This window comes from Castanea sativa, chromosome 12 (genome assembly GCF_040712315.1).
Source record: "Castanea sativa cultivar Marrone di Chiusa Pesio chromosome 12, ASM4071231v1".
In the NCBI taxonomy this organism is placed as follows: domain Eukaryota; kingdom Viridiplantae; phylum Streptophyta; class Magnoliopsida; order Fagales; family Fagaceae; genus Castanea; species Castanea sativa.
Window position 1 is genome coordinate 37,962,747 of NC_134024.1, and position 14,178 is coordinate 37,976,924.

The 14,178-nt window shown below is 33.9% G+C and overlaps 1 protein-coding gene across 1 annotated transcript; it reads right to left on the minus strand.

Annotated features, from left to right (window-relative positions):
* Nucleotides 1–1,023: 1,023 nt before the first annotated feature.
* LOC142618436 (uncharacterized) lies at nucleotides 1,024–11,633 on the minus strand. The gene is made up of 10 exons (XM_075791376.1): nucleotides 11,314–11,633; nucleotides 10,482–10,580; nucleotides 9,924–10,393; nucleotides 8,553–8,754; nucleotides 5,958–6,128; nucleotides 4,920–5,020; nucleotides 4,076–4,144; nucleotides 3,928–3,968; nucleotides 2,427–2,526; nucleotides 1,024–2,348 (listed from the first exon to the last, which is right to left on the minus strand). Exons 1-9 carry the CDS (start codon nucleotides 11,479–11,481, stop codon nucleotides 2,444–2,446), a joined length of 1,404 nt encoding a protein of 467 aa, XP_075647491.1. The 5' UTR covers nucleotides 11,482–11,633; the 3' UTR covers nucleotides 1,024–2,348; nucleotides 2,427–2,443.
* Nucleotides 11,634–14,178: the final 2,545 nt, after the last annotated feature.

Below are 14,178 nucleotides of genomic sequence, written 5' to 3' on the forward strand. Positions count from 1 at the left end.
GTTAAACAATAGTTTTTGAAAAAATTTAAAAAAAAAAAAAAAAACCTTATTATTACCACACAAAAAAATGAGAATGTTCAAATTAATAAAATCTAGCATATAAGAAAACCTAGATTTTTCAAGAAACACCGGACTTACCTAACAAAAAATAAAAGCAACTTCCATTCCAGCCTAATGATGTGAATATTTAAATTTCTTACAAAAACAATCCAAAGTCTCTTATTAGAAGTCTCACTCAGATGAACTGAGAAATCTTGCTTCAAGAGTCCATTAGTCTATGCGATTTTCAACGATTTGTTCCATGATCCGTTTAGCCCATGTCGCATAAAAAGAATAAGATACTCTCTCTCTTTTTTAAGAGTGAGGCTGAAGAAAGATTGTTCTTTCTCTTATGGATAATCTCTTTTTCCATCCCCTAAAAAAAGAAAAAAGGGAAAGGAAGATTGATATCTTTTAATAAAAAGAACATGCATATGGATAACCCAGCAGCCAACAAATAGGTAAGGTATCTTAATTGGAATATCAGAAACTTGACACTAAATTCAACCATCAAAGAGGTAACACTATGCTCTGTCTCTCTCTCTCTCTGTGTAGTAATAGATTTGCAACTTGGAAATTTTATTCACAATTCAGCACAGACGAAATTGTCACTTGGGAAAGAATTTAGGATGTTTATTACAAAGCTGTGGCTTAGAAGTGCAGAAGAGTTCTTTTAAAAGTAGGACAAAGACATTCTTGCCAGCGAAGTTGCAAATAATTTGTGATCGGAAAAATAAAATGACAATTGGAAATAAAATAAATTGAAAACTTAAGAAAGAAAGTATGCACCCATTTCAAAGGAGAACTACAATGGGCAAATTTTGAAGACTGTCAAAAAATCCTGTGTTTTTTTTTCTTTGCCTTCTTTAAAACTTAAAGAAGAAATAAAGAAAAATTCCATGAATAAATTAGAGCACTTCAAAATTTATGAAAGAATTTACCTGGTGCTATAAAAGATACAGGTTGGTGTTTAACAATCTGCCATGATAACAAACTTGCATAACTTCAAGAATTCATTTATTCACATATTATTCCAATATCTTCAATCAAACATTGTGTACAATATATGCCTCAAATGGCCTCTGAAACAATTTTTTTTTTTTTTTTTTTAAAGCTTGGAACAGTTTATTGCTTGTAATCTATTACTTAATGAAAAGGAAAAAAGAAGGGTCATCTGAAACCATGAGGCGAACCATCATCAAAGTTCAGAGAATAGCTGTGAAGATCATAGCTGTACTGTGCACTGCTCCTTTGCTGATTCAAAGCTTGCTTCCACTGTGACTTGAACTTCCAAACCAACTGCCTCAACACATATGATCCATGGCAACAATCCAATGGTGATCTTCTTTTGTCACTCAAAAGTGTGAATCCAGACCCAGCACTTGCAATTCTCTTACTCAACTTCCAGAACTGCATCCTCCTGAAGCTACACATTGTGGATATTTTCATTTTAGCTCCAAATTCCCACCAATTTCAATGAGGGCTTGTATTGCTAGAACTAGAGGTAATGAAGAGTCTTATACTCCAGAGAAAACATAAAGATTACACTTCCAACTTGTAAGTGTCAACTTTTATTAGCAAGCATTGCATCATACATGTCACCATTCCATTAGAGAAAGGAACCTTTATCATCATCTATCCATCCAACTTAGCTTTTCCCCAGTCAGAGACGGCCCTAGCTTAGAGAGAGAGTGTTGAAGACTTGGCTTTAGTGATGTAGCATCAGTGGTGGTGATTGAGCACTTTTTTGAATAGATAGCCTCTCAAAAAGTTGGCACTATTTGTTTTTTGTGATCTTTTCTTCTATTTTACTCAAAGATACGGTAAACTTTCCCCAGAAGAGTCACTAAAGAAAGAAAAAGCAGTAGGATGAGGTCTTCCTCACGTAAATCATCACACCGTCCATATCTAAATGACCTGCGAAACAGCCTGCTCAAACACATCAGTTTTTCTTTTTTTAACTTTATGGCTTTTTGCATGGCAAGTTTGGTCATGCTTTTTTTATTAAGAAGGCCCACAAAATATGCAAAGTAAAAGGAAAAACGTGGGAAGAGAGTGATAACTGATGTATTAAAATGAATAAAAAAAATTAATAAGAAATATATACAGATCTTATCTAAGGATAGTAGATACAGAACAAGAAATGTTAGGCATAAAATAGAACTGATTTTTCACACATACATGCACAACAGACAAACACGACCTTTTTTTTTTTTAATTCTCAAAAATTTAAAAAAAAAAAATTTCCTTTTGTTGATCTGTATCCTCCAAAGGAAAGTCATCTCATCTCCATATGGACATTTTGAGCACTGCAAATAATTTGCATTAAAAAATATTAGCAAAAAGGCCCGAGAAAGAGTACTCAAAAACAAAATACAGGTTCTTACAGTAATCTAGCCAACTATCAAGCACTACTGGCATCATGCTTTAGATGAGGGCCCAGTACATGAAAGATGTAGAGGCACCAAATTCTCTCAGCAAGTTCACCTGAGAAGAAATGAAATTTAATTTCTTGTATATTTTTAGCAATAAATTATGCTTTTTGATCTGAAACTTGAACATGGACTATAGTCATTTATAAATTATACTACCAAAAAATGTCGGGCCTTAGTGCGATAACAAGTGTCTTGCACCAAAAGCCACGGATTGTGGATTTGAGTCTAGGTATCAGCCTCTCCAAAAACAATTGAGGGTAAAGCTGCCTACCAATCACCTCTTCCAGACCCCGCAAAAATAGAAGTATTGTACACTAGCTACAACCTTTTTATAAATTATACCACCAAAGCATATGGTGTAGTGAATAGAAAACTTATGCGAATAATAATGAGTACGAAAATATTAGAGATGCATTATTTTCTCTGCATGGGCACATGAGCTAGCATCCAGGGTCTATTCAGACAATTTCCACTAGTTCACTGGGCAAGGTTCAACTCGTTCAAGTACACGGCAGAATGAGAAAAATGTTATTAAAAGTTACGATGTTGTGACTCTATTTCAAACTTAAGTTTCTTATATGTAGCAAAAGATGTGCAGGCAAAGTAACTATCAAACAACAGAAGTGTCCATGTATCAATTGGAAAAAGTGTCCACGAGCACAAAGTGTCTCATCGAGTCCACTTGTTGTATTTATCACAAGGTCAATGGCCATATATATACGTGTGTGTGTCCAAAAAATGTGTGTGTGTGTGTGAATACTGAATAGCCTACCGATCTTAAGATAAATCTACTGGTTATTTCACAATATCCTTGCATTAAATCACATGCTGAGGTGTTCAATTTATAGATACTAATCACAGAATCCTAAACTAAGTGATGCATGAAGCACGATGACATATTTATATTAAAATAGCTATATTTAATTTGGAAGTCAATTGGATTTTATGTTAGGTCATTTTAATAAATTAGGTTATTAGTATTTTATTTTATTTCCTAAAGCAGAGGTTATATTTGTAATTCAGCAATTGGGATTTCCTAAGTCAGTTAGAATTAGAGTTAAGTCATGGTAGTCTACGTAAGCACGCTAGTGTACTCCAATGGAAAAAGTTTATAGTTTTCTTGTTCAATAAAATTTCCATTGAAACTTTTCCAATAGTCTGATGCTGAGTTCAGCCAACCCTAGATGTTGATTCCTATGTTTTATTTTCCCTTGTTTGGTGCCAATTCCAAGCAAGCCTAGGTGCTAATTCCTAGGTTATTTTTCCTTATTTATGTTATTCAATTCCTTTATTGCATCAGTTTTGGTTTTGTCCTGCATGAAATTTTGGTATCAAATCTCATTGTTCTACGTCACTAGATAAATCTACAGAGGATGCCCAGATTTCTCTGTATGTACCAAACAGAAGCGGTGGAAAAAAGAAAAGGTGGGTGTTATTGATTGAGTATACTCACAGTCCTTGTGTTCCACCGTATCTTTAGAACAATTGCAGCATCTACATAACAGAATAATTTGCACTGATTTGTAAACAAAAGTATTGTTTCACATGTATCAAATATGTGGAAACACATTACGAGGGAAAAGAAGAAACAAATACAAAACCTTGTCATTGAAAATTTTCCTTTGAATTGAGTCTCAATTTCGCTCAAATACAACCTTAAAAATGGTGACCTGCAAAGTTTTGCCATCATATGATGCAAAAAAAAGAAAGTTAACTGAAAAAAATAATAATAATAATGTTTTAACATAAGTTTCCAAAGCTGGTTTTGAAAAAGGCATCTAAATCCCATGGAAACAGAACTAGTCAAATATGGAGACGCCACTACAATTACCCAACAATCAATTGCAACTATTTCCGCTAAACTTTTTTTTTTTATAACATAGAGAACTTTTCTAAAGAGGAGCCCTTTGGACTTGCCTCTAGCCAATAAAACCTATGGACAACTGACCCCACCCGCCTATTTCCCCTAAAATATGAGGGCACTTACGATGTACACTTTAAACTGTTTTTGCAATCAACATCCCAATTTTCAATTAATTTGCAGGGTTCACCCACCATCTAAATTAGTGTCTTATGTAACATATCACTGACCAACATATTGATTGTAGAATTTTTGTAGTTTAAGATGGATAACAACCCACTCATCTGTTAAATTAGACATTTATTTGGACAATGAGGTGAAAAATGCAAACTAATCTCACATTCAGATGCTTCATGTAAAATTTTATAGTTTTGGGTGGACATTACAAATGCAACCAAAAATTTAGGATTGAAATTGTGATTAACCATGCATTAAATTTTAGGTCCTTAGTATAAATTATTTTAACGCATCTCCATACTTGTTTGAAATCTATCTTGTTTCAATCCAATCCCTGTGAAAATAAAATGAACTGATACAAATTTCATCTTTCATACATTAATTACAAAGAACAATCATTGGAATACCAGGATGGAATTGCAGCTGCTGCAAGGGCAGGGGATAATTTCCATAGTTGATGTAGTTGACCACCCAGCACTCCAGTCAGATACTCAAGAATGCTACTTTCCTGGTTTAAAACGCCAAAATCAACAATAAACAGTCAAACAGTGGCCTCCTTTGGACTGCTAAAACAGTAAGAGTAAACATAAGCAAAGAAAAAAGTTGACCTTGAAGCTGGATGATTATTAGCATTGACTAGCAAGAAGAGAAGAACAAAGTACAAATTGACTCAAATGATTTCATATTGAAATTAGTGCAGGATGCAAATCATGATGATCTGCATTTAGAAATGCCAACATTTCCCTCAAATAACTTTCAACTGTTAAAGAGTTTAATTATAATGACCCAACAAAAGCGTCAGCCACACTTATGCTATACCCCAAAAAGGCCTAATCACAATCCAAATCAACCTAGTACACAGCCAATAACACCATCACTGTCCAAAAAATCAACACAATTTGAGATATTACATTAATCTAGTAGGAAAGAAAGACACAACTCACGGGCTATTTTTTAAATGGAACAATTTTCACGTCAAATTAAAGGACCAAAATATAGCCAATAAATATCATTTCTATCCAAAAGACATGAGCGTACGCACACACAACACAAAAGTAGAAAAAACAAGGGACATCCCTTGAAATGAGTATGCTATGTCAAAGAAAAAATCTTGATGGTTGTAATATTTGGTAAGGTGGAAAATTAGCAGAGAAATGAAAGGATTCATCAGTCTCGTTCAGCATATTTTCTCAGATCAAACTTAAAGTTGAGAGAAGAAGGAAGAATATGCCAAGTAAGGCCCAACCTTCATATAGAAGGCCTCTTATAAAGAAAATGAACTGAAGGTAGTAGTAAATGTAAAATGCCACAACAAGATTAGATTTATCAATATATGCAAATACATTCCCGGAAACACTGTCAATAAGAATCAGCAAACTACACAGGCATGTGCTTCATTTTTTTGAATTTCAATTTTCAGACTTAGATTTAAGTATAACAGTTACCTTTGATATCATTGTTTCATCTGTAGAATTAAGACTTTGAGATCTTCCAAAAACTAAATTGCACAACTCATGATATTGCTCTGAGATAGTAAGGGAATAATACGAAACATGCATGAAATGTTCAATTAGACAATTCCATCTGCTTGCAATGCATCCAAGTAACAAGAGCTCCTGGTTCAAAAAAAAAAAAAAAAAAAGTATACACATAATAAGGAAATCACTTTTCTGAAAAATATACTCTTGAAGGTTCAATCCATTTAATAAGTCTTGAAAAAAACCGTTCATATAAAACCATATATGACCAAAATTAAGCTTGGCCAAGCAGAGTAGCAGTCCCAGAATGAACCAAAAAAAATTTTAATTAGTCAAACTCAGTTCACATCTAAGAGAAAGGTTTGATATCTTAAGCAAGGGGTACATAGATGAAAAACCCCACAGATTGACCTTAGCTGCAGAATTAATTCTAAATTTTCAATTACAACAATGTTTACCCCATAGTTTCAAAAATATTACACTTTGAACCCTTAGTTGCAGTAACTAAAAGTAAAAGAAACCCAGAAAATACCCAGGGCCCTATTTAGGACTAAAATTACTTCCATGTAGATCATAGGTGTCCTTTGACACCAAAGAAGATCATAAAACAATGTACTCCTGCGTAAAAGATCCTAACAAATACACATAGTATAATGGAGATCCATCAATTCGCGGTTTTTCTTACATCAAAACACTGCTTAACATTCACATGAAAAAATTTTATTGCCCAGATACATCTCAAGTATTACCTGGGTTTTTTTCCCCCCCTTCTAGTTAACAAGGGCAAAGACTTGCTAAGGGTCTAATTGAAATAATTTTAAACTACAGGGTAAACATTGATGCAATTAAAATTTCAGGATTTTATTTGAAACTAATGTAAACTTTGTAGTTTATTATGTGATTATGTCAAACGAAAATGTTTTCCATTCCAATGCACTGAAATTGAAACATAAAATTTCAAGATATGGCTTGATTCCCATAACTTAGGCCAGGAGCAACACTTCAAAAATAGGGTTCCATACTTTTCTAATAGGAAGGTAAGCATTTAAAGTTTAAACACTTTTGCTCTCTCTACTAGCTCATACATCACAGAATCCATCACAGCATTATAGATTAGCATCAAATAAAGGTGAGAGCGAGACAGAGACAGAGACAGAGAATTTAATTTTCTCATTCCTAATAAACCTAAATGAAGATAGTTTGTACTGTAGCTGACTACTTTGATCACTAATACATAATGGATGAGAACCTGTAGAATGGTAACTTTTTCATGTCTTATAGGAAGCTCAAAGCGCATGCACCCTAAGGTACCTAATTGTGTAGCCTTGAAAGCCAATATAGGGGCCAATTGTACCTAGATGCATCTGTGAGCAATTTTACATGACTGCTAGTAATAAATAGAAGTATGATTGTGCAAGCAAAAATGAGACTGGTAGAGCCGTAGAGGTATAGGATCCTCAAAAGACAAGCACCACAATTACCCATACTTCAATTTTTTTCTTCTTTGTTTTATATTAGTAAGTTACAAACGTACCCAGTGGATTTTGAACCCACAACCTCACCCTGCACCTTACTCTTACAAGGAGAGGAGATACCATTTGAGCTAGAGCTAATTGGTGTCAATGATTAGCAATTTTAGAATCATTTCTAAATTCTTTCTTTCCTCAGCCATGCAATAAATTGAGAAGTCCATTGTGCTCTCTGGTGCATCTACATATCAAGCATACATATATGTCCATGTGCTTGTTCATGTGCTTGTGCTTGGGCGGCATTTTCACTCAATATGGATTCATACAGATGAGGAGGATAGAATGCTTTGGAGCCTAGGTAAGGAGTCTACAGATGCTTTAGTGTCAGGTCTTTTTACAAGGTGTTGAGAGACAGGCTGCTTGGATTTCATCTGGAAAGCTATTTGGCAGGTTTAAATCCCGAGTATGGTTACTTTTTTTTGTGTGGGCATGATGTTGGAGAATCAATGATTTGTGTGAAAATAGTGAAGAAACTGTAGATTATTTGTTGTGACATTGTCCTCTGGCAATGGGATTATGGAACTTCATCTTACAATCTTTTGGAGTAACTTGGGTCATGCCTATGACCGTGTAAGAAATGTTACAAGGATGGTGACGGCAACCAAAATCATTCAGACATAGGGTATGGACTATGGAATGCGATTCTAAGAGGTTAATTGAGGTTCGATTTGAGGGAGCATAATAGGAGGATTTTTTAAGACAAAAGTAGCCTCTAACCCTAAGATTCACTTGCAATTTGTAACTTCACTTGTTCACTGGACATCTGTAGAGCCAAATAGACCTTCTAACCTCCATTACTTTATAGAAGTTGTTTGTGTAATTTTATTTGAACTAAGGGCATGTGACCTGTGTACCCCTTAGATTCTTTATTGAATTTTCATTTCTATTTTAATAAGATACTTTTATTACCTATAAAAAAAATCATGGAAAGTTGCAAACAATATGAAGACAAAAAATAAACCTTTTAACAAACATTCATTAAACTATGGCAAATATGTTACTGTAATTTATTCCTTGAAATTAACCAACTTACAATTGTTTCACTAGAATCATTATCACTGCTTTTGGCTGAAATATTCAGTCCCTGAAAAACTTGTATCCACTGAACCTTAGGAGCAGAAAATATCAAGCTGGCACCAGAGACTAATCTAACAGTTCTCTTATCAAGAAAATATGAGAGATTTCTTGATTTCCAGTGATTCCATGTGATAAACTCCAGCAATGGTTCTACATTCCTGGGGGGAAAAGGCCAAATACATTCATTCAGACCAAGCAACAATTAATCCTGAACTTTATCCTCATTCGAGTTCAATTTTCATGAAAAAAAATTCAACAAACTGCATACCAGTAGACAAGTTGGTTAGCACACCAGAAAAATAAAATAAAACTCACATTAGTCTGAAATAGAATTGGCCGTTATACTAATCATCAGAACTGAAAGAGCCAATTTCTTTTGTAGTCTCTAAACCATTGTCTAAAAGAATAATGCCGCATTAAGGTTGCATTATATGTCATCATGTCTGGTTATATTCGGTAGTTATTGTTTTTTCTCAAAAATGAATATAAACACAACTCTGAGTCAAATTTGCTAAAATGGCAGGTCAATGAGCCCCCAAGTGAATCAAGGGTATTAGTATTCTCAGAAAATGGAAAATATAATGGAAACAAACATATAACATCTCTGAGTTCAGCATCAACTATGCTATTAGTATCTATCATTGAGGAAAACTAGGTCTTATGATGCCAAAACCATGAAACAAGTAAACAATGAAATTTAATTTCTCAGGACAGATGATGGTGGCAACAGTAGAAGCGTAGATTTTATCACCTTTTATGCCTAGAAAATAGCACCCATAGCCAACATTCAGTGATATTAATGAGAATCAGCATGATCTACATTCAATATGTCCATGAATAGAAAATGAAACAGTAGCTATATCTGAACATTTATTTTTTAATGACTCAGTCCAGAAACTTCTGATTATGCATAGGGTACTGCCCTGCTAAACCAAGATCCAATACATAAGTAAACATTTGTTACAACCAGATCAACTGCCAACATATTAAACACCAATCAAAAATCCTCATCTATGAAAACCTCAAGAAGAAAAGGAGGGAGGGGGGGCAGGGGGGGGGGGGAGAATGGGGGGATGAAGATACAGCAAAGCAAAATCTTTCTTTAAAGTGGTTATTTAAGAATTTATTTGATGCAGAACAGAAAATTGACTCTTTGTTTAATGAATTGACACTTGCAATAATCACATTGATTAATAAGTAACTAGGCACCTGAACCACATAAAATTTTATGACGTATTGTAGACTTCATAGCAGCAGCAACAACAAAATGTTTACTATGTTAGAGCTTTTTCATTCCTTAGTTATAAATAGCAAAGATACAACTTACATTGGAGCTTTTTCATGCTTTAGTTGTTCATTGAGTAACTTATTGTCAGACTCACTATTATGTCTGATGGTGTTCAAAATAATATCTAAGCCTGTCTCAACTGCTGATATGCAAGACACTGCACACTTCCTCTTCAAAATCTCTTGCAGAGCATACTTTGTAAGATCATCGGCAATGCTTTTTTCATTCTTCTTAATTGGAGCCATTTCCTGAGATGAAATAACTGAATCCTTCAAAAAATCCTTCTTATCTGGAACTGAAATAAGTGACCTATTCTGCAGCGTCAATTTCTTCAGATATGCATTTAGGCAATCATGCTCCGTTTCTAATAGCTCATCAAGCTCCATCTCAATAACTGCAGTCAGAAACTCTCTGAGATGTGCAACCCTCAAAGGTAAAGTATGGATAAGATGTTCTAATACATATCCACGCGCCTTAGCAAGAATAGCAGATGATAAATGTGCAAGACCCTTATATAACAAAGCAATCAAGTAGAATTTATTAGAAGTAATAATTAATTTTAAAATCAAGGTGCATACACAAAACACTATCCACAACCTGAGGGAAAGACGCATCAGAAGTCATTTCAGATAGAGCTGCATCAAGTTCCTCCACCGAGTCTTGGTAAGCATCTGAGCCACTCAAACGGCTGAACACCTAGACATTTTTTTTTTTTTTTTGGATTGTTAAGTACACCTAAACATTATTTCTAGGGAAAAAAAAACAGTAATTATGCAAAGCCAGATAAAAACAAAGAACTGACTCATATCCTTGTATAAAAAGCAAAACCAAATATAAAGTTCAATTGCAAAGATATAACAAATGTGAACACATTTGTTTGCGAAAAACAGCATTCGACCCCATGACCAACACAACAAACAAAATGTACCCTGAAAAACAGCAATCGATTAAGGTATCCCATTAACAAAACAAAAAGGGTTTCAAAAATCAAAAGGGGCATGATATACAGATGAGACTTCTGAATAATAAATCAATTATCATCAACTGATTGAAATCTTTGCTGCAAACTTTCTTGGAGAAAGTCACAAGTAAAAGGGTATCCTTTTTTTTAATCTTCAAAGGACTTGTGGAAAATCCATAGAACAGCACAAATACAAATCTAAATAAAATAAGGAGTCAGTTAACATCTTGCCAAAAGTTAAATTTTGAAAAAATGAGACAACAATCATTATGTAGAACCATAGAAATTGGCTCAACAAAAGAACAAAAACGATGTGGATTACATTTTCCTACAAAATCAATATGTGCTAGGAACAAAATCATTTCAATACTTAAGAGAATCTTAACAATATCCCATGAACCCAATAATCCAATAACATAAACCCCAAAACCACGCACCATTAGAGAGAGAGAGAGAGAGGTTACTGACATTTTCAAAGAAGAGGCCCCAGTGGAAGACTTTCTTGATGTTTTGGGCATCCCAGTGAGCAATACGACCAGAAGACTGATACCCAGATGCTAGAATCAGTATATCTACAAACCCTTTTGTCAGTTTCACCATTTCCTCCAAGCTTATATCAGGGTGCACCCACCCCATCTTTCTCTTTGCCGACTGGGAAATCACTTTCACCGCGAAAGAAAACTCCCTTGGAAAGTAAAGCAAAGGAGTCGAGAAAGAGAATTTATTTTCAAGTAAAAGAGAGAATTCATAATAAACAGGAAATTCATCAGTTTCTTTCTTTGGTGGCCTTCCTGGTTTTCCCGCTCACGCAAAAAAATAAATAAATAAAAATAAAAATTAGAAGTTATAACTTTCAAAAAGTTTAGGGTGTTTGTTCCATGTGTTTTATTATTTTAAAATATGTGTGAAAATATAATATTGCAGGTGAAAAAAGTGTATAAAAATATGCGTAATACTGTTTAAAAATTGAAAATATGAGTTTAAACAAATCTAGCAAACAGGCTCCTAATCTCACAGCAAATTTTATAACATTTTTTAAGATGGTGTGTCTAATGATAATATTTTACTTGATAGTTAAGAGAAAAATTGTTACTTATTTTTATCTTAACTAAAAGTCTCACGAATATCAATAGTTTCTTCCTCTTCTTCTTTTTGGCTAAAATTCAATTTAATCCCTTTATTCTTATTTCGATTGTCAAATTAGTCGACATTTAGTTTTCATCATTTTTGTCTCTAACTTTAACAAAATGAATCAACTTACTCCTTCATTTAAGATTTGATAATAAATAACATTAAACAGGAATAATAATACAATGTGAGAATTGAATCATGAGTGTCTCATCCTACCCCATCCTAGTTTTGGGCCAGAAAAAACCTAAGCAAAGCAAGTTAAGGTGAGGCATAATACAAGGTATTTTGTCATTCTTATTAGGTGGTTTTGTCACTAATGAGATAGATATAAGGGAGAGGTGGGGATAAGAAAGTTTTCAAAAAAAGTGTTTAGAATATGATAATATAATACGTATTTTAAAATTTTAATTATAAACAGGATATATAAAAAAAAAAACACATTAAACTATGTGTAAATAACATTATATATATATATATATTTAGAATATGATAATATAATACGTATTTTAAAATTTTAATTATAAACAGGATATATAAAATAAAATAAAAACACATTAAACTATGTGTAAATAACATTTTATATATATATATATATATATATATATATACACACTCGTGGCGAGGCCAAATGAGACGAGTCGGGACGCACAAATCTCGTCTCAACCTGTCTTCTCTTTATTAGGGCCAAAAAATAATGTGCTCAGTGGAGCAAGACGGAAAATTTTTACCATCTCTAAACTCTTTAAAATTTAAACAACACAACTTCTAACATCATTTTCCAACCCAAAAAGAAAAAAGGTATCTGATTTTATTCTCCCAAATCACTTCTTCTCGTTCCTCGACCAAAACAATCCCCCTTCAATAGCCTTACGTGAAGCCACTAATCACTTATATATGGTCTTTGTTTACCTAGGAGATAAGTTAGGTGTTTGTAAAAAGACAAATAGCTTTAGATTTGGCTATAATTATAAGCCCTTGTACATACAATGAGAATGCCCATGTTTGAATTTTATTTGAAAATTATATAAAAATGCCCAAATTTTGTAGTTCCAAATTTTTAATTTTGTTAATTAAAATTTCAAATTTATGAAAAAAAATTTCAATTTAATTTTGTTAATTAAAATTTCAAATGTATGAAAATTGTTTCAATTCAAAACTCCATATCTCTTATTTAGGACAATAATAAACTTAAGAAAAACTAAAAATCAATGATTGAACTTTGAGTTTCACCTAAAACTTGCACATAAATCAATGACAAGAATTGAACCACTTAGAGCATTCACATCCGGTTTGTAAAAAAAAAAAAAAAAAATCATTTTTCAATTTCAAAAGCTACTTATCATTTATATCATACCATTTTACATCACACACAACATCCCAAACTTTTTTTTTATTTTGCAACTTTATTTAAATATTCTTTTTTATTCTTTTTTTTATTATTTCTCTTATTCTTCATCTTCCTCTCTTCCTCTAAGCAACCGGCAACCACAACATCACTACCATTGCCACTCATATCCTAGCAAATCACCGGCCACCGGCCAGCAACCACCACCACAACCACAATAGTCCATGCCAACCACTAAAACCCACACACACAACCACCAACCTAGAAACCCACACAACAACTTGTCGATCTAGAAACCCACACTGATCTCCACCATCAAAAACCCACTAGAATGCACCAATGTAGAAACCTAAAAACCCAACTAATCTCCATCGTCAGAAACCCACAAGAACGCATCGATCTCCATCGCCTGAAACCCACAAGAACTCACCGATCTTCACAGCCAAAAACCCACGGCCCACCACACCGATCCACCACAATCCTCAGCCCCAAACCCACCAAGCAAACCTACCAAAATCAAATTAGCAATCCTTAGCCCCTTGACCACGATGATCTCGCCTAGAAAAGGTCATTAGCAGTGCCATCGGAGAGAAAGGGTCATTGGTAGTGAGAGGCATGGGGAGAGAACGGCTCAACGGAGAGAGGAGAGATGAGCTCTGTGACTGTGAGAGAGAGAAAGAGAAATGACTTAAATGAGAGAGAAAATAAAAGGTGAAAAGGGATTTAAATAATATATTTTAGTCAGGGGCGGAGCCACGTAGTGGCTTAGGGGGGGCCGTGGCCCCTGCAAAAAAAAAAAAATCCATTAGAGTAGCTATAAAAAATAATTGGGCCCCCCAATATTTAACATCTGGCCC

Coding starts and splice junctions, on each gene's coding strand:
- LOC142618436 (XM_075791376.1), bottom strand. CDS start 11,481: ATGGGGTGGGTGCACCCTGATATAAGCTTGGAGGAAATGGTGAAACTG. Junction 10,394..10,481: donor CTGATGCGTCTTTCCCTCAG/GTTGTGGATAGT, acceptor TTGTTATATAAG/GGTCTTGCACATTTATCATC. Junction 5,021..5,957: donor ATGAAACAATGATATCAAAG/GTAACTGTTATA, acceptor GTTTTAAACCAG/GAAAGTAGCATTCTTGAGTA.